Source organism: Anopheles merus, chromosome 3L (genome assembly GCF_017562075.2).
Source record: "Anopheles merus strain MAF chromosome 3L, AmerM5.1, whole genome shotgun sequence".
NCBI lineage: Eukaryota > Metazoa > Arthropoda > Insecta > Diptera > Culicidae > Anopheles > Anopheles merus.
Window position 1 is genome coordinate 34769429 of NC_054085.1, and position 25610 is coordinate 34795038.

Sequence of the window (25610 nt, forward strand, 5' to 3'; positions counted from 1 at the left end):
CCTAATTGCACCGCAATGTACTCAATCGTGACGCGCGGTATTGATTGTACAAGACCTCTCTCTTGTGTGATCTGAAGCGCTCTGACAAGGTTTCTGCTCTACCAAGAAATGGATTAAAACAAATTCTTCTCGGAATGGAAGCTCGCACAAAATTGCACATAAATTAATGTGGCGAAAAAGATAAAGAAAAAAGTAAGCTACATCTGTTGGAACATGTTTTTGTTCGAATTGTTTGAATCTGAATCACAAACGAATTCGCGGAACCATATGACGTATCAACTTAGGACTTCGTACAGTTATAAGAATTGCGCAGAGGGATCGTGAGCAAGAGAGTAGAACGCTACATTTTGCTGGAGCTGAGCGCTGAAAACTTTGCAAACATCTTTAATGGAGAGTACTTAAAATGAACAGTAAAAGAAAGGAATTATCAAAGCATCTCAACAACGACGATTTTGTACCAAGAAAACACACTCACATACACAAACGCACCCTTTGATACACTCGTAACGCTTGAGCGGTCTTGTGAGCTTTCCATCCCCACTGCCTACGATTCTAACGAGGACACAATTTAAATACAGCACATAGCAACCTGAAACACTCTCACTCAGCGAAAGCTCTCCCCTTCATTACTGTGAAGCAGGCGTGCAAATGAAAAGTTTCACACGTACAACGCAATGAGCTACTGAGGGGCGTAAAACTTACAATCCACGGCATGGGTTTTAGGTCGCGTCGTTCATGTGGGCGTGGGATGGTAAGCGAGTGCTGTTAAAAATGGTACCAAACTTTTCCACTCAGCCCATGAAGTGGCGCCTCTCTTGGCGACACGGTTGTGCCTTCCGAGGTGTTGATGTGCTCGGCAGAAGGTGGATTTTCTACCAAGCATAGCCTGCCGCTCGTATGGTGCAGAGATTGACGCCAGATATTCTGGTGGATTTAAATAATTGCGATCATAAAGTACCTTTTTTGTTACGTAAAGTACGCTGGCGGTGTTGCGGGAAGCAACATTTGCTGGAGTGGAATACGTAATTTTCCGTATTAAGTATGGAGAAACAGCATGAAAGTAGACGTCTATGTGAACATTGTGCGAAAGCAGAGCGGTTTTCTACGGTGCTCTGCCTCATACAAGTCATTTATATTGGATTTATTCTTCAACTCTGCTGTACTTTGTCATGGCGTCGTGCTAAGCGCTCTGTGCAGTAACATGCTAGCAGAGTGGGATCGATTCTAGAATGAACTGGTATATCTTTATTTCAATGTATTCATACCTTTTCAGCCCTTTTCAAGCCATGCTGCCGAGGCTCCGAATGTATGCCCTCGGTTCGCAATTAATGAGTTTTCAATCCGCTCACCCTACGAGCCCACATCCATTAGGCGCAGCAGTGTCGTAAACATTTATGGCGCACCATCTGCATAAAGAAATTGAATATTTACTTCCCATCGAAACACACACACATACAATCTACCAGCGGTGTGTCAACGGTAACGAATGGGACACAAGCTCAGCATCGAATCAATTCGAGCACAGCAACGACGACGTCGACGCTTGCAGAAAGATGTAGTAAAACGTGATCGTCTCGTGGGGATCATCGGGCCTTCCTTCTCTGTTACTGAGAGCGAATATAGATAACTCTACTCGGCAGTAGTGCGCGCAGAGTCTCTCGCCCAACCGAACAATTCTTCCTACGCAAAAGGGGTGTCAGCAGTTGTGAAGCTACCATGTCCATCCGATGCCTACCACCACCGCTGGGAATGGGTGTGGATGCTTTATGGACTTCTGGATAACCTCACATAACCGATCGCTCTGTGCCGCTGGTGTACTGGTTCATCTCGGTGCTTATAAAATCACCAACATGGACACTGCAAAGGGAGTGCGCAGAATACATCCCGTACAGTGGGCGTTTTGATGAAACACCCTTAACCCAGGCGTCCGACCGGGTTCGCTGTGGGTGAGGTTTGTGTGCACCATATTCCATTGCGCACATTTGTACGGAACGGTTTTTATTCCACCCGAATGCAACCGCCGGCGGCCCGTCCCGCTGCTAGCAAAAACCCGGGAAGCCAGCGACAAACCAGATGCTAGATGGAAAGGTGCATGATAACAACGTTTTGCCATTGTGCCATTCTGTCAGCTTGCCGTGTCTAAATCATGGTCGCCTGCATCCGGCATCCTCTGGCGTGTATGTGTGTGTTTGTGTGTGCAAGTGTTTTCCGCTTCCGGTGCGGATCTAGAGCATCACTTCTCCCACCCTGGGGTTTACTGAATAGTGTGCAAACGGATAGGGTCACCCACCCAAAAGTGTAGATGCTTTGGCTTCCTTCCGTTTCTTGCCAGCTTTCCTGCTTGTGCGCCACTCGCCAGCGTATCAGCGAGAGCTGTACCATTTGCCGGATAACCTCCAGGGAGTAAAATACGGCGAAGGTTCTGTGGTTTCGCCGCAATAGATAAACGCAATCTTCTGCTACCCCCAACTGCAATCTCTCTCTCCCTTTCTCTCTCTCTCTCTCTCTCTCTCTCTCTCTCTCTCACACACACACGTATGTGTGTTCACGGGTTCTGCACAGGTCTTCTTCGTGTTGGCAATCTGTTCGCCTTGTGTAAGTTGGCCTGACTTCTTCTGGGGTTCCGGGTTCCGCCAGCAAGGGAGGCTAGCGGCCAGTGTAGAGGGGTTTCGTTCAACCCCTACTTCTGCCGGCTTGGCGCTCGTAACAATCGAGATGTTGCAACATGACAATCTTGTTACATTTTAAGTGCACATCCTTGTGCAACACCGGCCCCACCGGCACCGTGGCCGTGGCGGAAGTCAACTGCTGCGCTTTATCGTGACCGCACGGTACAGATGCGAAGCGTTTATGTCATGAAGTGTGGGTGAGAGCGAGATGGAGAATGGGAGCTGTGGTGGAATGAATCAAATAAGAACAAACCGCAATCTGTTTTATGCAAAGATAAAGAGTGTCCCTCTAGTTATGATTCCAGGAGAACACTGTTTTACTTTTTATTTATTTCTTTGCAAACCAGAGTCGAACAATAAAACACATTTTAAAATTGAATTACAAACAGAACAATGCTAACAAAGCAATGAAAACATTTTGTTGACTCATCACTTTCCGTTCGTTCATAATTATTTAAGTTACATTAAGTTACTAGAACATTTTGCAGGGTTACTCAATCTACTGCGTATCTTTCACTTCCTCAAATAAAGCGAAATATTTCATTTTACTGTACATCAACCATTGTGTCCCCTTGAATGTGACTTCTGCGCTGTTCCTTGCGAAACTATCTCAACCGTATTTAGCTAACTAGTCTATTTAGAAGCTTCGCATGCAGTAGCTAAAGATAACTTGTCTGTTCTGTTGCGCTTCTGAAAGAGATTGAAATATCCGCAAGAGAATAGTAAAGAATAGCAAAAAAAAAACGTAAACCTCTGTGTTTGCTATTATTTCTGCTGCGGCAATGCGATCGCTGCCACTGGAGGGAAATGATAGAACCTCCGCTCCAGCCTGCAACTCATCAAACCGCTCGGGTGATGAATGAATGATGTTTACTAAACAGCTGTGTTGCGGAAAGCAATATCAATAGCACTGGCTCGACTGGATACGAGGGGTTCCCCGGGAGTGGAAGGAGAGCATTCCGGCACTTCCATTTATACCGCATAGAAAGCGAAACATCGAGCACAGGTTGGGAGGCGTACTATTTACCCAGCGCTGCTGCGGTTTCTTGTTGCGGGCAGAGGCAGAAAATAAAAACACCCAGCCTCCAGGAAGGTAAATCGCAGGCCTGCGTTAAATCCAGGAAGAAATAGATTTGAAACAAGAAAAAAAAGAAAAAGGCACCCATGTAATACATAACACAAAACAAGCACTTTGACGCTTCGCTTCTTCGTCCCGTGACGGAAGTGGATGCTGCACGGCGCTCGCCCAGCAAAGTAAACAGTTTGGCCGGGCGTTTAGTTAACCGCCGAAGGAGTGTGCGTTGTTTTGTTCGCCTCAGTACCAATGCTCAGGCCTCGGTTAAGTTTGCGGCGGCAGATGGAAGAACCATCAATTTCAGTTTAGGCGTTTTAAATAAATTGGCCTTTCAGATATATGTTCCGTGTTGGGTGTGTATAGCTGTACAACTTGAAGTGTAGAAAAAACACCCCTTAAATGTAATGCCCTTCCTATTACTTTGCCCTTCTATACAGCATGGGCTGAGCATACTTTCCCTTTGGTGGTATGTCCTTGTCCTACTTTTTCGCTTACCTTGGAGTCTTGTTGCTGTTTTTCTTTCGTTTTTTTTAAACATTCCACTATGAATCTCGTCTTATGAATGCTTCACGACGCTTCTGGCTGTCGCTTTACAATAGAACAATGACATTGTGGGGGGGGGGGGGGGGGGGAGGAAGGTCTAAAAGAGAGGAAGAGATGGAGAAAAAAGCGCACGATTTCGCCATGCCATGCTCAATCCCGGGAGAACCGCCTGGCTCATGATGGAACTTTTTTTTTAGATGATTTTAATTTCACCGCCCAAGTAGACCAGCACTGGTTGTATGATAGTGTTGATTTAGGCAAACACGGTTTCATAAACCATCGTGAGTCGATTTTTAAAAGAGATTTTCCCCGGCGTGTTCGTGTGGCGGGTTGATGTTGTTTATCAAGTACCAGGCGCCTCCATTGAGAGACTGCGAAATTGAAAACACACTCGCTGATGGATTGCCAGCGATGACATGGAAGAAGCAACAAAGGCTGCATGCTAGAGTAGAGACGTTCCGGAGCTGCTTTTCAAGGTCGGGGTTTGTAAAGCGCCGGGTGGTTTGGCCAGTAACGCTTAATCCGTTGAGAATAGAGCGTGTTTGCATGAAATTTACATTTTATGGAAATTGTCCTACAGTGGGGCGATATGTAAGGCGATGTTTAGTGTTACGCGAATGATTTGTACGTCTTAAAGCAACTAAATCACTTTCAATGCACTTCACCAATGGCGAGGGATGTATGCAATTCCATTATGTCTGCAGAACAATAGGTACTGCATGTGTGCTACTTCCTAGATAAAGTTGCAGTTTGTTTGCACAATGTTTTATCCGATGTTTGCCGCAATAATGCTTATCTTACAATGTGCAAGTGAAATGATAACATGCTCTCAGAAATACTGCTTTCCAGCCAGCGCATTACGATGATAAAGATTCATGCAGGTTTAGAGCGACGTCCGCGCGGGTGCGCTTCCCCTACTGCTTCCGACAGCAACGGTGTGTCGGAAAATGGTAAACATACACATACTTACAAGAGCACAAGAGCACAAGATGCGCCCCCCAAACCTCTTCATCGATCAACGATAAGCTGGGTGCATGAAGTAATTGTGCGGCGCGTATCGAGCAACGCCGGTGAAACTATTAATCTTTTCTGCAGCCGAGCCGAGCAGTCTCGGCCAGCTGGTTTGGTAAAAGCAAGGGTTGTGCCTTCCTTTACACAAGGGCTTCCCTATCGCCCCATCATCAGTCTTCATCATTGTGACCCCCTCTGCATTGGGATCGATTTTATTAATCGCGGTCCGGGGCAGAAAACTCGCACCAAGAGCTGCGGAAGGCGACGATAGCTGCTCACAAGATGCCATTCTTTGGATGGTGAAAAATGGGCCCACTCAAGCGGAAGGTGTGCTCAATGATTGCGATAATCATGCTGATAATAATGGTGGTGAACATAGCATGTGTGTGTGTGGCCGTGTGGGTGATGCCGTGGGGTGGCCCAACACATCCCGCTGCAGTTTGCGGTAGTGATTTATTGGGGACATTTATCTTTCATTCAACACATTTTACGCTGAGGTAGGGCGTTTTTTGTATTCAACTGTGAACCAGCCTCCCCCCTTCCAACACTTCAATTGAGTTATTTGAAAGAAAATTACATTTTCCCATTTAACTTGTCGGGGGGAAAAGATTTATGTATATTAACGCAAGACGAACACTCTTTCTCTAACTGCTTTCCCTAGCAGCAGTAAACACCGCATCGTTCCGGCTTTTGCCAAATGCTTTCAAGGTTGAATGAAATACGTGAAAAGTCGCGCAATAACTAGGCAGTTTTGGGGAAGTGTTTAAAAAATCATAAAAATCGAGATATGCTACCCATGGCCGGTATGCTTGAAAAACGTAATCAGGACACATTTGTTTAAATCATTTAACGACCAATTGGTACACTGACCCTCGGTCAATACACGATTTCAAACGAAACCTTACTTGTAATACTCTTATCCTTGATTCTCTCGCTGCTACGGTCGACAATAATTGCCTTGCTGCTGTAGTAACGCGTCATTTGACGGCGTAGAGGGTAGGTGTTTGGCAGTTAACGCTGTACGAGTGAAATTTGTGATTGTAAATATTTCAGCGCCAATCGAACCAACGCTGCTGAATCTGCTCTGATTCTCTCTCTCTCCCTTCCACTCTCGCTTGAGCTCTCTGTATAAACACTGTTTGGTTTCTCCTTAGTAACCGCTTGCACTAGAGGCACCTTCTCCGATTCCATAACTCCACATACGGATTATCGCGTTTCTGGAAAATGGGGCGAAAACGATTCGGCACCTTCTCACTCTTTTTTTTCTTCTCTGTTTATCTTTGTATGTATGCGTATGTGTGCTTGCGTAGGCAATTTATTCCGAGCGAAAGCTCTATCTCTAATTAGTTGGTGCGTTTCTTGGCAGATATTTACTTGTGGCGTTCGCCATGCTCCGTTGTTCGTGTCTAACAAAGGGCTTTTTCGGGCCAAACAAAGCACCATCAATGAAGCTTATACTTTCAGGCTCATGAAATGTATTGACTGTGCCGTGTTTGGACGACACTTTAACACCTTTAATGAGAAAACAGAAAAGGCACAGGACTATTAAAGCCAACGATGGCCGTTGGAAACAGCAGAATATGACAGTTTAATCTTCAAAAAAGCCAGAATCAGCAGCTGTAATTGTTTGTACACCGCTGCTGCGAGTGTTTTATTTGTAAAACAAACTCTGGTGAAAATTAATTTCACTCCCCAGCGCCAATGACCGCGCTCTCGCCGTCCCACCCCCCCTCCGTTCCCTGGTGCAGTTACGCAGCCGTCGCCCAGTCGAGTGCACCAGCATAGAAAATCGCTTCATCAGCGACATCGTTCGATGGAGCGGAAAATTGGGCACAATTCATGCGATAAAATGTGTTCAATCTGTACTTGCCCGCGATCTGGCGGCAACTACTCGTCTGTCCACCCAGTTCATTCCCGCCTCCCGGGTGCCCGGTTGGTGCAGAGATTTCGGCCGCCAGTCGCGATTCTGCTGAAATAGAATATGAAAATCTACTCCATCATAAAATGACAAACGCTCCGGTAGGGGAGGTAAGGGGAGGGTTTGGGAGGACAAAAAAGTTTCGCTCATCTCAATGGAACGCACCGCACCGCACTCATCGCCACGCTGCCGTGTCTACGAATATTGTGCTGTGTTTATTGGACGCCAAAGTGTAGGTGGCTCGCTGTCTCTCTGTCGCCGTTTTCCTATTCGTATCACGACCACGGGTTTTTCAAAGCGTTCCAGCCCGAAGGGAAAGGCAAGTGAAATAAGAATGTAGAGCGCAAAAAAAAATAAATTGTGGCGTGTCTAGCCCAAAACCGGGAAAGGTATGTTTTTGGGAGGGGGATTGTAGGTTGAGTTGTTCTTAGAAAACATCACAGCAGAGCTAGAAATAATGAAGCAATCATGCTCATCTCGACGGCTTTCGCGAAAACACATGATAATGAAATAAACATTTGAGTGTACGAAATGACGGAACGACGCGGGACCTTGTTATTTTCGTGTTTGCCGTGTTTCTTTTGGCGAGAGCGCGCGCGCTGGGGCAACATTTAGCGCTTTCGGTTTTAATATAGCTTTAGTCGACTCACTTTTTATCGCACACACCTTTGCTCTCTCCTCTGCCAGCATTTCAACTCGGCTAAGCCCTTTCCCCGGCTGCCTTTAGTTTTATCCTTCTTCTTGGGTCGGTCGGCGAAATTTGCCGCTTGTGCGCGAGCTTGGCAGCGCAGTTTTCAAAGAAACCCCAAATTCCCTCATTCATTTCATCGGGCCACACGCTGGTAGTGTATGTGTGCCGGCGGATCGACAAACAAATCCACAAACAGACACTACGGTGCGTTCCTTATAGTATGTATGTGTGTGTGTGTGCGCGCATGTGTGTGTGTTTTATGTGTGGTTGAACCACCACCCGCCGGGGGATTGCCGTTCCGCTGGGCTGGGATAAATCGGCGGATCGTTTGTTTGTGGCTGGCTGGATGATAAAACATTGCCAACAGTTGGCGTTGCGGCGGAATTTACCGACGTCCCGCGATGGGTGCCAGCGGTGCTGCTGGTGCTGAAAGATTGCAAATTTAGTACCCCTGAAGAGGAGGGAGAGAGAGAGAGAGAGAGAGAGGGTTGGAAGGCTAGGAAGAGTCGAGGGCACACTATTCGGCCGAAACGATGAAACGGCCGATGGAACGATGGATGAGCGGAGAAAGGCTGGGATTTCTAAAAATAGTCCAAAACTCCAACACTCCCCGGGTAGACACCGGTGGGAAATGTGGCCGACCGGAAGGATGAGGGGAGGGGAAAGGAATGGAGAGATGAAAATTCATTCGTGCCTTGAAAAACACCGAAAACAGTTCAGTCCAGGTACAGAGCGTAACAGGATTTCGGTAGCAGTCTGGAGAACGGTTTTGTCGAAAAATCTCATCATAGCTCAACTGTAGATTAATTGCAAAAATACTCCTTTTTAGAAAGGTCTCATCAAGAGCTATAGAAAATAATTTGGAAGGAATAATTAAACAACCCCTGGTGCTGACAAACTACTATTGCTTTTGCCTCTCAAGCTCGTTGTCCGTTCCTGTCGTGCAAAAAACTTCGTCTCCATCGGGCGTTATGAAAATGGTTCTATTATATACAGGTGCCTTCATTGATGTAGCACATACAGAGATTCCACAGGGCGCAGGAATGAAATTATCTGCCCTTTTGTTCCAGCTTGAGTGACAGCATGCTGTGTGCAAGCATGGCTTTCAGCCTGAAAGCGGATTAACGCGTGATAGTGTGTACGGGTAGCAGGTATTTTCCTCCCCTTAGAGCCGATTTAATGTATAATGTTTTGGATTAAACGGTGTGATTCTTTGCCACATTTTTCATTTCAATACTTGCCCGTATAAATCTGTATCATATATAAATCGTTTTTCAATACGATGTGCAGGTCGGTATTGTTAATGGTCCTCCTTTAGCCATAGCACTATCCCATTACTTGAGACTGAGACTTTAGTTAGAGCGTTCCAGTCGCAAAAAGGGACGACAGATGGATGTTATTCTGTTAAATGAAGCTGAAGTCAGCATATAAACAAGGACAAAGCACACGATAGCACATGGGAACATTCCAGTCCGGCATCTGATGTTTGACACCTGAACCGGATGCCTTTGCAGCACCATTGCAGTCTCTGAAAACTAGCGTAGATCATCGTTGGCAAAGTATCGGTTCTGTACCTTCGTTTTATTTGGTGATTTCTTTGCAATACACTTACCCCGACAGCCCTTCAGCTTTAACGAGCTGCCTTTAAACAGCTGTGGATGATCGATCCCGCAAAAAGGCTTAGCGTTTCGAGCGTTTGTTTTGGTGCGGCGCTTTTCATTTTCACCCACACACGTTGTTGCACATCAAACGCGCGTGCTGCGTGTACTAGCAGCAATTCAACCCAAAACACCAGCTCAACCGTGCTCCGGTGCAAAAGCTCAATACACACACATACATACACACAAGTGGGCGCCGCTTCAAAGGGATTGCCATTGAACGGCGTACAGGTTCTTTGGGTCGTCCCTTCCGTTGCCTCTCGGCGCTCCTTTTTTTGCATTATATGGATGATGTTGGTTTTTCTTTGTACAACCATCGGCACACACAGACACGCAATCCCTCTCTGGGAAAGTAAAAATTCATTGATGGTATCCCGTTTCCCCCGCCAACACAAACACAGGGAGCGCGAAAAAAAAATCGATGACTCATTGGTGGGATGGGCTGGGTTGGCGGGGTGCACAGACGAGCGCAGATAAATCAAACAACGATCAGCAGCGAAATAAAATCTCCATAAACAACGGACCGAGCTTTTACCGTCCGCTGCAAGTTCTCCCCCCCCCCCCCCCCCCATTCGCTGGCGGGAGGCGACCGCGTGCGCGCACCATTCAAGAGAAGTGGCTGATTCGTAGAAAAAGGGATGAATAGCAACACAAAAAAAGGCTCTCTCGCTTTATTGTGTGCCTGTGTCGCTGGCCGTGTGTCAGCGGGATTGCTTTTCTGAGTGTGCGGATCGGGTTTGATGAAGAAATCAATGGGCAAAACCGAACCCCACCCACCTCCCACGATAAGCCATCGTTCAAAGCGTTCTTGTCCTAGACAAATGCGCCCCACTTGTAACATTCTTTTGTCGGGGCAGGGGGTGGGGCATGTTTTATTACGAACAATTTGCAAGTTTGTCTCACGAAATCAAATAACGGAGCTGCGCTTTGGCTGAAGCTGAATTTTACCTTCGCTTTTGAGTGGAATCGATTCAGGAGCGAAAGAGGATAAAAAGGAGTGATCACGCGCAAAATCGATACAGTTCATTGTGCATGTACACGATCCCGTTCTTTTGGCTGCTGCTATTGGTTACTATAATCCGCTTTTCATCCGCTGGCAGGAAGAAACATATTACGGGACAGGAGATTCCCTCAAAAGCGTAACAAAGGATTGAAAACAAACATTAAGCAGCACACACGCACACACACACCGGTTGGGGGTGGAGAAGGTGGCCTCATCCACTCCACGTCGCTCGCCGCTCGGTACGTATACCTTGTGTGTGCTGTGCCGTGCTTACCTCGCTTTCGGGCATTGGATTGGGCTTCCATTTGTGCACCGTATCCCGGCCGCTTTTATGCTTCTGGACCTCCGGCTCCATTCGTCGTCGTGCACACACATACACACAAAAAAAGGAAACCGATACATAGATATTGGATTAGATTTCCCTCCTGCCCGGATCTCGAAAAACGACCAATTCAATTGAGTACACAGACACGCCGGCGCAGGGTTGCAGTTGGGACAAAGAAGGCATCGCAGATACCGATGGGCAGTTTTGAAAGGATAGCTTTTCTGCGCCGCACACCAAAAAAAACCCCACACCGATGGAATGTTTAAGATTTTTCCATTTGTTTGGGTTTTTTGAATTTACCATTTAAAAGGAAAGCAGCTCTTTTCATAGAGATGTGGTACGAAATACGAAACAAACCAATTCAATTTGTAGTAACAGAAATTCCAAATTACATTTTGACATAATGATACCGCAATAGCAATGTTTACTGCGATACGATACAGCCGTTCGATTGGATGAAGCTGTCGTTACAAACTTCCGCCAATAAAATGTGCCTAATTAAAACTATTATTCATCGATGTAATCACGAAAACGGAAATCACCGAATGTCCGCTCGCCCGCGTCCTTGTCGCTTGCGAGCGCGTTCCATCCAGGTCATGGACCATTAATTTCTACGATGAGGTTTTGGGAGGGGGGGGGGGAAGGTTGGTAATGCAATGGTTTCGATTTGTACTAACGTCAAAGCTCGCCGCCCACCCAGCTCCGGTGAGGTCACATTCATTCACACTTTTCCACGAGCACCATGGCGGTGTCGGTACGATTTCAATATCGGATCGATTTTTGGCAGCGTGCCAACAACGTGCCCCTCAGACGCAACTAAAAAAAGAAAAAAATCTCCATTTACCCCGCAAGAGGTCGAACCTTGTACACAAATCGGACAGACGTTGTTAAAACCATTCCCATGCCGGTCGTATGATGATTTGGTTGCACTGGGACGGGGGAAGCTATCGAAACGAGCAATCATAATGTTCGGCAGCAGCAGCAGCAGCAGCAGAAGCAGCGGGTGGAATCGATTTGAAATGAAATGACGTGTTGCGCTACCCCCGTTTTCGGGTGCTTGTACATTTCCGTCTCGCTTTCCGTTCAGTTTTTGATTAGTTCGCTACTACCCGAACAGTTGTTGGAGAGTTTCAGTTTACGGCACTATTGGTAGATTGCTCCCCGGAATATGCCTTCGGTCTTTACTTTGAACTTTGGAGCAGAAATTCAGGAAGGAAAAGACATTGGTGCAAAAGGATTGACAATGAAATAATGATTTACAGCCAAAATTTACTGCCTGGTTCGTTTGGACATTTGCTCTGGATGCTCGGGGCTTTTTCATTACTCTACCCAATCAAGACTTTGGTGCTCAGTTGTATGAGCTGTTGTATGAGCTCAATAATAACAATCAAATTTAATGAGTTATTGAAAAACCGTAACAATCAAAAGCAAACTCTTTTGAGTTTTCAGAGCAAATGTAACATCCAACTGATCGTATCCTCTGGCGGATCTACCTGTTCGCTTAGGTTCGCTAATATTAGGTTCTTAGGAGTGGTCTTGAAACCCGGTCTCATGGTACAGTCGTCAACTCGTACGACTTAACAACATGCCCGTCATGGGCTCAAGCCCCAGATAGACCGTGCCGCCATACGTAGGACTGACTATCCTGCTATGGGGGGAAATCAATAAGTCACTGAAAGCCAACCCCACAAGTGGGTTGGCAGGCCTTGACCGGCATCGCTTGTTGAGCCAAAGAAGAAGAAGAAGAAGGAGTGGTCTTAGGACTAGAACGAACGCCCTTAGATAAACGAAGCGCCTATCCATGATGATGTACCCTTACAGGCTATGATATATTCTAATAATGGATACTTACAAAAAAACGAAGCAACATATCAAGCGACTTCAAATGAAGTATTTCGCTCGTAGCACTATGTGCAAGTTCAAATAGAAACAATGTTTTGATTGTAGCAACTGCACAGTGTATCTGCAACCTATTGAAGTTGAAGCTCGTGCAAACTACCGCTGCGCGCACACAAACAAAAGCACCTCCTCCCCTGCAACCTCCTCAGACTCACTGCATTTCTTCTTACAAACAGCGAAAGCAAAATCCACCAAGAACTAGACCGCAAATGGGCCGACTCCACATTCCATTCCCATCGTCTTCTCGTGTACATGCATTTGTGTATGCGTGTGTGTGTGTGTGTGTTTATCTCGTATATTGCTCTGGATAGATTTCTGGCCGTATTTGCGCGCCTCAAACAAATAAACAAACAAATACAGACAAATGCCATTCAGGCTAGCGGCGCACAAACCAGTGGAACAATCGCAATGCTCGCGGAGTTAATTGAACGCTCCCGGAACGAGATCGGAGCAAGAATGGTGGGGTGCACTGCCAGCGGTGGTTTGAGTTTCCCTCCCCCTGCTCTCTCCTATCTTTGCCTTCTTTCCGGATTTGATCTTCTTTTTTTTATCATCACCCATAAATGAATGAAATTTTGCAAGCGAAATGAAAGGATCGCCAAAAACGGTCTTTTTTTTTGGTCAGCTCGTGACACAACATTTTGCCATTTGGTATTGGTGTTTCATATTTTCCCCGTTTCCATTTCACCCCTGTACAAACCGAATTCCAACCCCTCGCATACATGTGCTGCAATGAACGATTGGGTTAACGCCCCCGCCGGGAGCTTAAAAGTATTAAAATTTAAATGCGAAAATGAAAATGGAAAGCTGTCACTTTTGTTGTGTGTTGCTCCCTTCCTCACAGCAAAGGACATCCAGAAAGGGAGTCAGGGACAAAAAACAATGTGTAACAGTTTTACTTTCACCGGTCGATACAGTGTTGTGTTCGCTTTTTGCTCTCGCGTACCCACAAACACACACACACACTTAAACTCATGAACGTTGCTGTGCTCGGGCTGTGCCCCACCACATTGCCCCCTGCCCCGGCAGGTGGGAACGGCTCAGGGAATTGTAAACATAATTAAAGAAATTTAAAAACATTATTTCTTATCTTGCCTTCTGGCGGGAAATGAGAGCGCACATGTGTGTATGTGTGTGTGCATTTCGCTTGCTGTTTCATTCTCTTTCTTTTTACATACGCCCTTTGCCAGCCCCACACCAGACCAGGAAGGCAATGGCACGACTGCTGGGGCCGGCGTGTGTTTGTTTGTATGGGAAAAGCACCGCCCTCTCCTCTTCGTGGTGGTGGTGCCAGTAGCATGTACCATGTTTGTAGGCAAATTATTTCGCCTCACATCCTGTCACAAACACACCATCGCATCGCTTGGTGGGTAGCAAAAGAAAAGTTGTAAACAGTCAACTCTTGATAGGGAAAAGTTAATGTAATTGCATGCACAAGAAGAGCGAGTGTGCTGCTGCTGCTGCTGCTCCATTTTGCAGCAGCTTGTTTGCATGCTAAACAGCGACGGATTGAATGCGTGTTTGTGTGCAGGTTTTGGAGAATTTTTTACAGAAAGATGTCTGCATTAACTATGGCTAAAAGTTTCCAAACGTTATCTCGTGTTCCTTAAGGGTTGTAACCTTTATTCAATGGTAAATAAACGCATCCCGTGTTGAGGTTTGTCTGTTTAGAGCTTTTGGTACAGCTCTTCTAGCCTCCCAAATCCCAAATCCAAGCATTACGATGTACTGACACAAACTAGTTCCCTGCTAGTTTGCAAAGACAAACAAAGTGAAACGAAGCGCAAGCAACTAAACGGCAAAACAACAGATGAAGCTAGAAAACTGCGCCGTTTTTACCTTCTCAGTATAGGATCAATTACTGAGAATTTGGATAAAAAAGTAAAAAGTTAATAGAATCGTTTGCAGACAAAATTAATTTACTCTCCCATGGTTTGTGTGAACCTCTTTTTTTGTTATGTATCAAAAGGTTCGTCTTCGGCGAAAGGCATTATTTATTTAATCATTCGTCGAGACTTTCTACCAGCAGATACCGATCGTTCAGCTTATTCAACGTGTTTCAGTATCGTTTCGTGGAAATAAAACAAAACAAAAACTATATAAGCTAGCTGAAAGTAGTACACTGGGTTGTGAAAACAAAACCTGGATAAAGCTAATCCAAACACACACAGCTGCTTGCAATGAGCGCTCGTTTTGTTAGCTTTGAAATGTTTTGCTATTTTGGCAATCATTTGATATTTTAATAGGCAAACTCTATTGAAAGGATGATATGATCAAGACTTATTTTCATTATCTCTAAACCCTATGAATACAAAATCTGCAAAAATGTTCCATATTTACCCTAGAACTGCTCACTGCATCAACAGCAAAACTAGCTGTCCGCTCCTAGGAATGTTATGATGAAACACGCTTTTAATGATGTTCCATGGCAAAGGGAATATGGAATGAAACTCGTAAAAAAGAGTAACAAAAAGACTTGGATGTGGATGTAACATCACCTCTTTGAGGTAATAGCGCTTCAATTAAGCGACTCTTCTCTGTAACCACCTGCCGGTCCAGGTCCAGGTAGTACGTTGCTCGTTGATTAAATATTAACAAACCCGATCCTTCCACGAATCGTGGTGGACGATGGTGGACGGTTTGGTGGCTGGTTTGGTGTGTTTGTTTAAGACTGTCGAGCCAGTCTGTTATTCTGTACCGTTGAAAGTTTGCAGTCAAACTGCACGTGTTTCGTGCACTCTACCCCTGCTTATACAATGTGAAATCAAACACAAAAACAGTCGAGCATGTGTGGATTAACGCTTCCAAACGCTTCTTCTTTTTTCAGATCAAAGCCTATGAAAAGACAGAGTGCCATGACGAGAGGCGGAAGCAGGCGCGAGACATCTACGACAACTACATCATGAAGGAAATGTTGTCCCACACACACGTAAGTGTACACAGCCGTTAATCGGGCGTGAAAGCGATCGCGCTTAATTGCGTTAATCACCAGCCCCCACCAGCGCACTGATCATGTTCCATCGCAATATCGCTCCACGCTGCACAAATTGTAATCATGTTTTCTCGCAGGAATATTCCAAGGAGGCGGTCGCGCACGTCCAGAAGTATCTGATGAAGAACGAGGTGCCGGTGAACCTGTTCGAGCCGTACATCGAGGAAATATTTCACCATCTGCGGGGCGAACCGTTTCGAAAGTTCCTCGAAAGCGACAAGTACACCCGCTTCTGCCAGTGGAAAAACCTCGAGCTCAACATACAGGTAAGCCGGAGCAGATTACGCGATGAGATGTCCCCTTCTGTCCCTTATCCCCCCCCCCTCTTCTATAGGCCACTGTTTTTGTGCGCCACTACGAAACAGGCGCACACACGGGAAATGGAGTGGAAATTTGATAATTCACCTCGTGATCCAACCATCCATTCCCGAGACGACCACTCTGCGCACGATGCCGTCCCGGTGCTCCAGAGTGCTTTACCGTTTACCGCGCTGGAAATGGAATGGAACGGTAGAATGTTTTCATTGTAGCGACTAGAAATGGGAGCGACTGGGTGTGGGTGTTTTGGGCTATTTTTAGACTCGTCTCTCTCGCTCTCGCCCTCGCTCCAGCAAAGCGCGTCATCCGTAGGCATGGCTAGAGATTTATTTGGAGAACGAACGAAAGCCAGGAATTGTTAGAACGGTGCATATGCTGGATCCTTTAGCCGGCCAGAGCAAGGGCGGTGGTGTTTGGGTGTCCAGGTGATGCTATTTTTAAACTCTCACTGGTCCTCGCAGGTGCTTTTGTGGGGATATACTGGTGGGTGGTATACCTCGTCGTCTGCTGCATCCAAGCCCTACCGCTAGCTCTACAAAAAAGGGCTCACATACAGGGATAGAGCAGCGAAATGGCTGCAATGGCAGCACTGGTGAGCCGTTTAGCCGTGCGAGTTGATTTAATTCCCCCAGTAGAGTTCTGGGAAACTTCCTAATCGATTTGATTTATTATCGTCGGATTTCGATTTTGCCAAGAGATTTCCAATTAGATTGTTTGAATTTCCAGGCTTTAGTCTACAAATGTGGATGAACTCAATCTGATTCAATTGTGTGTCTATTGTTGCTTTTACAATCCCAGGCGTAAGCGTTCCTTCAGTAAATGTAATAGCTTTTATGCCCCATTAAAGAGCGCTCTTAAAGCTACTCCAACTGACAAAGACGCACAAAAAATGTACCACACCTTCACGACAAATGTGACTAGGATGAAAATAAAGTTTCCCCTGGTCTTCCCCCAGATCTCTCTTTCATTTTACGTTCCAATCTACCCCACTGGGTAAGGTATCTGAACTAGCCGAACAGTTGAACAGTTGCGTCCCATGGGCCTCAAAAACCGGTGGCATAAATTTGGCAGCCTGTTGTAGCCCGGCTGTGCCTTCGGGCTAGAGAGTGAAGCCTTTTTTACCATTTCCACCCTTCCATCCTTTAGCTTTTTGATCCCTTTCCACTGGGAACGGATGAAAAGGTTAGTGCCGGTGGTTGGTATTTCCCACGAGTCAGCAACAATATTTTCGCCCGCCGCCGCTGCCACGTGCTTAGCGCCGCGAGTTGCAAGGCTTTCCTTTTTGTGTGGTCCTCGCTGGGTTTCGGTCGATCCTGCCAAGGCTTTTGGGAGTTTGTGTGTCTTCTCTCGTAGGGTTAAGAAGCGAGCACAACAGCAGCGAAACAAGCTGCCAGTTGAAGATGTGAATTGTGAGGAAATCTGATTAGAATATTGGCTGCTGGAGGGACGACGCTGACGTGGCGACTGCTGTCTGTCTCGAGATAAGCTTTATCATGGGTGAGAATAAAATATTACACTCTTTCCTTCTTTTTAGGTACGTTTTTGTGAAAAAAACGTACAAGATATTTCACCTTTTTTGGTGCAACTTCTGTATTCGGAACAGCTTTCAGCGGAAGAGATGTCCCTCTGTGAATTTCACACAGTTGATGGTGATAACTTCCTCTCGTTAACAGGATGAAACAGGCCAAAAGAAACTAATCCTAAGATCTACACACCGATGACAGCCTTGTGAGCTTCTCCGCACTGTCCGTCGTTAACTTCCCAAGGCCATTCTTCCTCAACTTCTAGCCGTGTTGCAGGCTATAAAGACTATGTTCCCTAATATGACACACCGGAAACAAATCTCTCCCTTTACCGGCACACGTAGCCGACAATGCGCCACACCCGGAAGGTAAATGAGTGCGCTGGCGTGTAACATACACCCACTGCTGATGCTGTGTTGAACGCCGACCGTACAATTTAATGCCTCTGTCAGCCGGCGGGTGTTGGCAAACTTTTCTGCCAACACGTAAGTACTCTCACACGCTTGCTGGCGGACCGCGCGGGTGCACAGGAGTGTTGAAACCACCGGGCCCGGGCGACGCCATACACGGTTCCGTTTCGTCTCCGTCCGTTCCGCTCCGGAAAGAAAACGGGAAAGCTTTTTGCGCAACATTCGTGCAACGGCCGTGCGAGGCAGAATGTCATTAACTTGTCTGGTTCCGGGTTTTCCGGGCCCTGCCAGGCAATGTCTTCTGGGCATTCGGGTTCTTATCTGTTGCCTTTGATCATGTGCACAACCCTGCTTCATCACATCCGGACAAGAGCGCCAAACGGGGGAGAGAGAGATAGAGAAAGAGAATGCAAAAAAAGGAAATTTAATGGCTTATGTAGACTCGAAACTTCAGAAGCTCTGGCGTCGTACTCCTCATACTCTGTGGACGTTGCAAAACCAGCACAACGAGATGAAATAACAAACGACTATCTTCTAGGCCGTAGCGATGCACACATTGGTTCAATTTTGTGGAATGAAAAAGAAGGCGAAGTTGTGATGTGTTAATGACTTGATTAAACCGGACCGTTTTTTTACAGAAACACTGACTCACGATACGATTACATAACTTCAGGCGCAATGCATGTTGTAAGAGGGAAGCTGTATGAAAAGTTCTCTTCCCAATCTCTCCTAGACCAGGAATATGTAGACACTGAACTGAACTATCAATTAAATATCGCATCCACTGTTGGTGACAACCACACCAGCATCCCTCACCAACCGGCGGCAATTTACACATACTGTCCAAAGTCCGATAAAGCAATTTATTATTGCCTTTTATACCTTTCCGCAAATTATCACTAATGTGTGCGGCTCGTAGATTTTATTATGCTGCTTCATGTGCACAACTTTATCCGGCTGCAATTTCACTAATCACATTTCATTTATCTGCCCTTGTGTCTGCCTATAACCTGTGTGTTGCAGTGTTTTCAAGCCTCCCGCTCGATCTCCTCTTCGCTCGAACCGTTCGCAAACTTTTGGGCACTTCCCTACCCTCTTCCCTAAGAGGCAAAAGTGAAAACACTTCGCCGGCAAAAGTTTGCGCCGGGAACGGGGGCGATAGAGATACTGTAGTCTCCTCCAATTACCAGAAAACCCGACCCGAGTGCACCTCCGTACCACCAACTGTCCAGCTGCCATATGTTAGTGTACGTTCGTCCTGCGTTCGAGGCGGTATCTGCACAGAAAATCCACAGCACACAACCATTCACACAACCAGTTTGAGTTTGAGCAAATTTTCATCAAACGTTTCCACCGACCGCTTCACTGTCTGCTGTTTGTGTGTGTGCTACATTTTGGGTCATTGCTCTGCCAGTTGGCAAACGCTGCTAGGTCTATGGACAGTGCTGCCGTGCTGTGGAACTATTTTACAAAACGACTCTTTGTGGCCTTCGAAATAGAGAGAGAGAGATGGCCAGAGCCTAGCAAACGAGCCAAAGAATCGCCAGTTGAACGGTTCAAGTGTAATAAAAAAGAATACAATTTCGTCCATAAAAAGCAGCAGGGATGGTGCTGCCGCCCGGAGGATAATAACCGCGTCCCCGGCCGACGCGAGGACCGGCCGGAGAGTTTCGAGTTGAAACTCGGCTGATTAGATTAGTTTTTATGAGGTTTTATGCTTTGATAGGTGAAACTTTTGCCCCCGCAATATCGACGCGTTTTGCAACGGAAGAGAGAGAGAGAGAAAGAAGGATAGAAAGCGATAACAATAATAAAAGCATAAACCCTGAACGAGGGACGAGAGAGAGAGAGAGAGGTTCGTCTTTTTTGTGACCGAAGAGTCCCGAGCAGCCAGCCATCAAAGCACGGTTTGTAGAGGCTGCTCCGTTTGTAGCTTGTTAAATATTTAACGCTACGTTCATATTAATAAGGGCCCCCACATTTGTGTATCCACATACGATCAATAATAGGTAGAGAGTGTGGTTATGAAAATTTGAAACGCCAAGCGCGCGGATTCGTTCGTTGGTCCAAAAAGAGGGAAATGTGGAATGAATAAATCACAGAGTGAAAGGTTGAAAGGACGACAACACATTTTAGGTGAAAACGCTCAAAAGCTCTTTCGACAAAATTAATTAATCAGCATAATTTTAATTTTAAAATATAAAAAAGCACTTCCATTATTCCGGGATGATATCCCCAATCAAAAGGCAAAGCTTTTATTAGCATATGCTCAAGTGTGTGCTCGTCTTAAAGCTTCCTATCGAAGCCCGTTCATCGCCCAAGAGCACGAACCATACTGTCTCTTCCACCGCTTTGTTGCGCGTATTCTGCACTGTCATTTAAACTGACAGTTAAATCACTCGAAGATCGAACCAATTTTCTCGCTCGAGAGCTTTTTTCCCGTGCCTGCTCCCATGATCCTGTCCCCAGTTGCTTCGTTATTCAACCGAAACGCACACACACACACACATGCGCACGCACTCACACAAACATTGTCACCGCATGGGGCCTGCGGCGGGTCGACTGTTAAACAGCCAGTTTTCGTTATCGCGCCACCAGAAGGCAGACACTTTTTCCCATTTTCACCAATAATGGGGAGCAACCTCATTGCCATCCCCGTCTATGCACACACACACATACTTGCTCTGTGTCTCTGTGTGTTGGTGTGTGCGTGCTAGCGGGAAGCTTAACCGGATGAGTGATTTCATTTTTTCGCTCCACCGATGAGGAATGAAATGACTTGATTTCATTCTCCATTTCTTTCGACTTTCGGAGACTTTCGCGTTCCAGCACCACCCTCCCAACTCCCCCCTTCCCCGGTCCTAGATAACATTCCTTTATCTCGGTGCGGGCTTCGGGTGCTTTGGTAAAGAAGCTGACTCTCCTCTGCATGGTAGCACACGAAAATCGCAATGAAAATGTGTGTGTATGTGTGTTTCCAGGCTCTGCTCCGGTGCTTTCCGCGTAACGATCGCAGCAACAGGGGCACGGGGGTGCGCTGGAGCCGCGGAACTGATACGCGCGTCCACTTGTGCGGCAACGACCGGGATCCCCGTCGCCTGCCGATAACTCATACGCGCTTAAAGTCGTAAAAAATAACGATAATGATAGCTACGTGATATTTATTCAACACCCGAATGGCGTCGCTCGGTTGGTTTGGCACACGGAGGGGGGGGATTGGGGGGGGGGAGAGCGGAAAATTGGCAAGAAGGGAAGGGAAAGGACTCTGCAACTGATCCTTTTTTTCTGTTACACCCCATACTTTGAAGTGGATGGGTACTTCGTTTTGGCAACATAACGCGTTACTGTACCTTCGAAAGGAGTAACAGAATGATTGCCTGCAAGGTTAATTAGTGAAGCGAGCTTTCCTTTTTCTTATCCCCCCTGCTCCTTCAATCGGTGTGTGTGGCATTTTTATAGGCGATCTTTGTATAAATGGCAAGCAAAGCTTTCTCTTTCGCTCTTGCCGTTGGGAAGAATTTCAATTTGCCACTCGGAAGCACCAAAGTATTCGCCATCTGAAGAGACACTCTAAAAGCGGACTACTTTTTCTCCATTATGATAGCTCCCATGTGGACAGCGAATGAGAGAGTGTGTGTGTGTGTGTGTGTGTGTGTGTGTGTGTGTGTGTGTGTGTGTGTGTGTGTGTGTGTGTGTGTGTGTGTGTGTGTGTGTGTGTGTGTGTGTGTGTGTGTGTGTGTGTGTGTGTGTGTGTGTAAGCGAACCGTGTCCTGTGACATTCCAATCAGGAAATCCCACAACTTAGAACGGCGCTGGAAATGATTGCCCAGCTTTTTGGGGTGATGGATGGCAAAATTGGCGATTTGTGCAAATGATTCCCGACGAGGCGAGGCATCGAGGAGAAGGGGAGGGGTTTGCAAATTTAAGAACCTTCCTAAGTGTGTCCGTCTTTCAGGTCATTTTTTTTTTCTCGATTTCAGGATGGCTTTTGTTAATTTCCAATTTCTTTCCCATCGATTTCCATTCCAAATCCGCAACGGCCGCCACAGTTGGGCAGCGTTTGCATTTGGGGGCTTTTGCGTTGACAGGGCTTCTTCCGACCACGCTCACTGGCCAAGCCCACCCACCACGACCCGTCACTTTGATTTCCCTTTGGGTGGTGGCGATGTGTTTCCCTTCCTTCTTTTTCGTTATTTTTTCCCCTTCTTCGAACCAATTTTTGTGGAAAACCTACGGCGCCGCCTCGCACAGTCCGTCAAAAGTGCCAAAACCGATGGTAATACTACTCTGCGTGTGTGTGTGTGTGTGTGTGTGTGTGTGTGTGTGTGTGTGTGTGTGTGTACAGCTGCCGGGGGAAAGGGACAAATCTCCGGCAAATTGAAATCGAGGAATTCAATTAGCGAGTGTTCGTGATCTATATTTTTCTACCTCGCGCACACCGGCCGTCGTCGGGGCCGTAGTGTCTGGCCCGGCACGGTCCCATCACTTCGGCACGGGAGGACAACTGTGCCTGACAGTTTTGTGGCCCGTGTGGAGAAAGGCCGCAATAGATGAAAGAAAAAAAAAACGTCCGGTGCGAAAAGTGTGCTAGTGACAGTCTTCTTGCTGCTGCGTGCCAATTTCTTTTCGGCCCGCTCCGGTGCCAAATCCGATCGGGCCGGAGCAGAAGGATTTTTTCTTCTAATATCATTTTATTCCAATTTAATTAAGCATCTTCGGTGGTGCGGGAGATTCACGGGCGCATCATGAAAATGAAGTGACCGAATTTTTCAATTAAAACAATTTGAAAGCTATTCAAATGTTGTTTCTAAGACATTAAGAGTTAAAGTAAGAGATGGACTTCTAGCATTTTCGGTCTTGATTGTCCAATAACATTCACACGTGTCTCGTTACAACCCCAACTTCTTTCTTATTCAGCCTAAGTAACCTGATTTACTGCGGCAGTGTGCAGTGTGGAGTCAATTTAAAGATCGTAACCCAATTAAAATCCTTCCCATCTTGTTTCGTTTTTCACTAGAGGTTTTTCTCTAAGCAACAGTTAGTCTTCAGAAAGAAAAAAAGGATTAAACGATCCCACACCAAGCACGTGTTCGTTAATTAATCGAATCATCTAATCGTACAACGGCACGGAATGCAAACCACGCGAGACTGGCCCGTAATATGGCGCACGGGTGGTGCCGCGCGCGACCCTTGAAAATGAGGTACAAGCGAGATCTTATCTCGCTCCCGAGAAGCCGACCCGTCGCTTTTGTGGGGCTCGGTGGAAGCCACCCCGAGGCGTTTCAACATTAGCAATAAAACGCCGATCCGCGCTCGTTATCTCGCCATTTTGTTGTTACTGGGTGGGGGGGGGGGGAGTGAATCGTTTCGTCCTTGTTGGCTGATATTTATTTATCTGCCGTTTCGCCTTTTTTCCCATTCGCTCTCTCCCTTCCTCTTCGAGATGGTTTCCAAAAATTTCAAATCGATCCAGTGGATTAGACGTGCGTCTTTACTGCGTCGCCTGTGCTTGATTGTGCACCAGTGTGCCCCCAACACACCACTCCTTGGTGTGTGTGTGTGTGTGTGTGTGTGTGTGTGTGTGTGTGTGTGTGTGTGTGTGTGTGTGTGTGTGTGTGTGCTTCATTAGGAGCGTTTGATTGAGCGTGCGGCACCGGCGGTGAATCTCCCGCGGGTCGCTTTCGGTACGTGATTTGTAAACGAAACGGCAACGCAATAGAGAGTGGGGCAAACAGGCTGTAATCAATGAAACCGTTCGGAAGCTTCTCTCTTCTCTCGTGCTGGTTGCTTGATTGTAAGAGTTTATGTATTTTTGGTGTTGGTTGTATCAGAGTACTGTACTGTTGATGGGCGTTGATTGAACCCGCATTTTGATGGGCTCATTGATGTAATGTTTCTCGTTTGGATGTTCCTCCCGTGGCGAGTGGGATATTAGTTGAAAAAGGAAAGCGATTCGCACTTGAAACAAAAACAGTAGGTCACTTAGAAATACCATATAATCGCTTTGTATTGCTACTGATAAACGTTAAGTGTAGCGTATCGAGCATAAATATTAGCAATTTTTCCGTTTTAAGGCACTGTTTTATTGCTTTTATCCCACTAAAATCAGCACGATCTTATTTCACACAATTTTTTCATCAATTTCCGTTGTATAGTGCGTAAAAAAGCATCCCAAAAGGCCCTAAATTCAATTTCACACCTACTGCCAAACTGTGAAAACGCCGTAAAAGACCAGGCGTCTCCATCGAAAAAGGGGAACTTGCAGAAAAAACACCATCAAACTCCATAAAAATGACACTAAACAACCTCAATTCCTGTACCATACTGTACTTTGGCAATTTAACTGTATCTTCCTCTCTCTCTCTCTCCTTCACAGCTAACGATGAACGATTTCAGCGTGCACCGGATCATCGGGCGGGGCGGTTTCGGCGAGGTGTACGGCTGCCGCAAAGCGGACACCGGCAAGATGTACGCGATGAAGTGCTTGGACAAGAAGCGCATCAAGATGAAGCAGGGCGAAACGTTGGCACTAAACGAACGGACAATGCTGTCACTCGTCAGCACGGGGGTAAGTTGTTCGAGTTGGCGTTGGCGTGAGGAAATTAACGGGCGAAAAGCAAGGGAAATTAATTCGTGCGATGCGTTACGGTGGAAGTTAAATGAGCTGTACTAATTTCACACTCACTGTGCATCCAGGTACGCAATGTCACTGTGAATCGTTACAAAGTAGCACGATGCAAGCAAAGGATGTATCGTTTGCATCATTTTAGGTGTATGTGTGTCAGCATATGCACTGCAATAATGTCCGGACGAGTTGATAATGGTGTACATTACACACCCCAGAGCACGTGCAACGAAAGCCCAGTTTTCCACACAGGTGAAAAGTTTCGTGCCCAAAGACACAAACGAATCACAGGCCTTGGGCAACCGCCTTCAACCGAACGGAAAAGTGTCCGCCCGCCCAAAAGGTTCATTATGCGCATGAAATGTGTCCCGTCCGTAATGGCTTGCTTGGAAGATTAAGCAGCAACTGTCTCAGTCTTTGCAAACGATCATTTGGCAACCCGAGGTAGGCTCCGGGAGTCGCACAAGTGTTCGGCCTTCCGGTGAACATTCCCGGCTGTGCGGCTTCCTTTGACCATTTTGTTCTGCCCACATGTTCTAAGAGGGAGCTTTGGGGGGGAGGGGCAACCACCAAACCCAACGCAGAAGTTTCCTGAGTGGGTATGCTCACTTACGTCATTTGACGTCCATCAATTACTTTGCCCGTGTTGGGTAGCAGTTTGTGCACACCACTTAATATGAAAAGTTTGCACAGAAACTTTCCCACTAAACCGTCGCGGGCGTGCAGCCAGGAGCAGGTTCTTGATGCTACTTAGGGTTTTTGGTTTCGAGGCAGTAGTGACGGAAGTTTGAGATACACAGAGAGAGAGAGAGGACTGAAACTGGTGGTGCTGGAAGTCGCCCGCTCAACAGCTGGTGGCATGCGAAAAGGTGGAGGGAAGCTGCCACGTGTTATGTTGCTCGTGGCCACGTTACTCATGCGTTTCCGTTCTTTCCTTTTCCGGTTTGCGC

At 46.5% G+C, this 25610-nt stretch overlaps 1 protein-coding gene across 9 annotated transcripts in view; it reads left to right on the top strand.

The window, feature by feature from the left end:
- Positions 1–25610, top strand: part of LOC121600591 (G protein-coupled receptor kinase 1) — a 97682-nt gene that overhangs the window by 63552 nt on the left and 8520 nt on the right. For all 9 annotated transcript variants that reach the window (XM_041929313.1, XM_041929304.1, XM_041929305.1 and 6 more), the window contains 3 exons: positions 15620–15721; positions 15862–16050; positions 24412–24603. In XM_041929313.1, coding sequence (XP_041785247.1) covers positions 15620–15721; positions 15862–16050; positions 24412–24603 — 483 coding nt within the window. The remainder of the gene's footprint in view (positions 1–15619; positions 15722–15861; positions 16051–24411; positions 24604–25610) is intronic.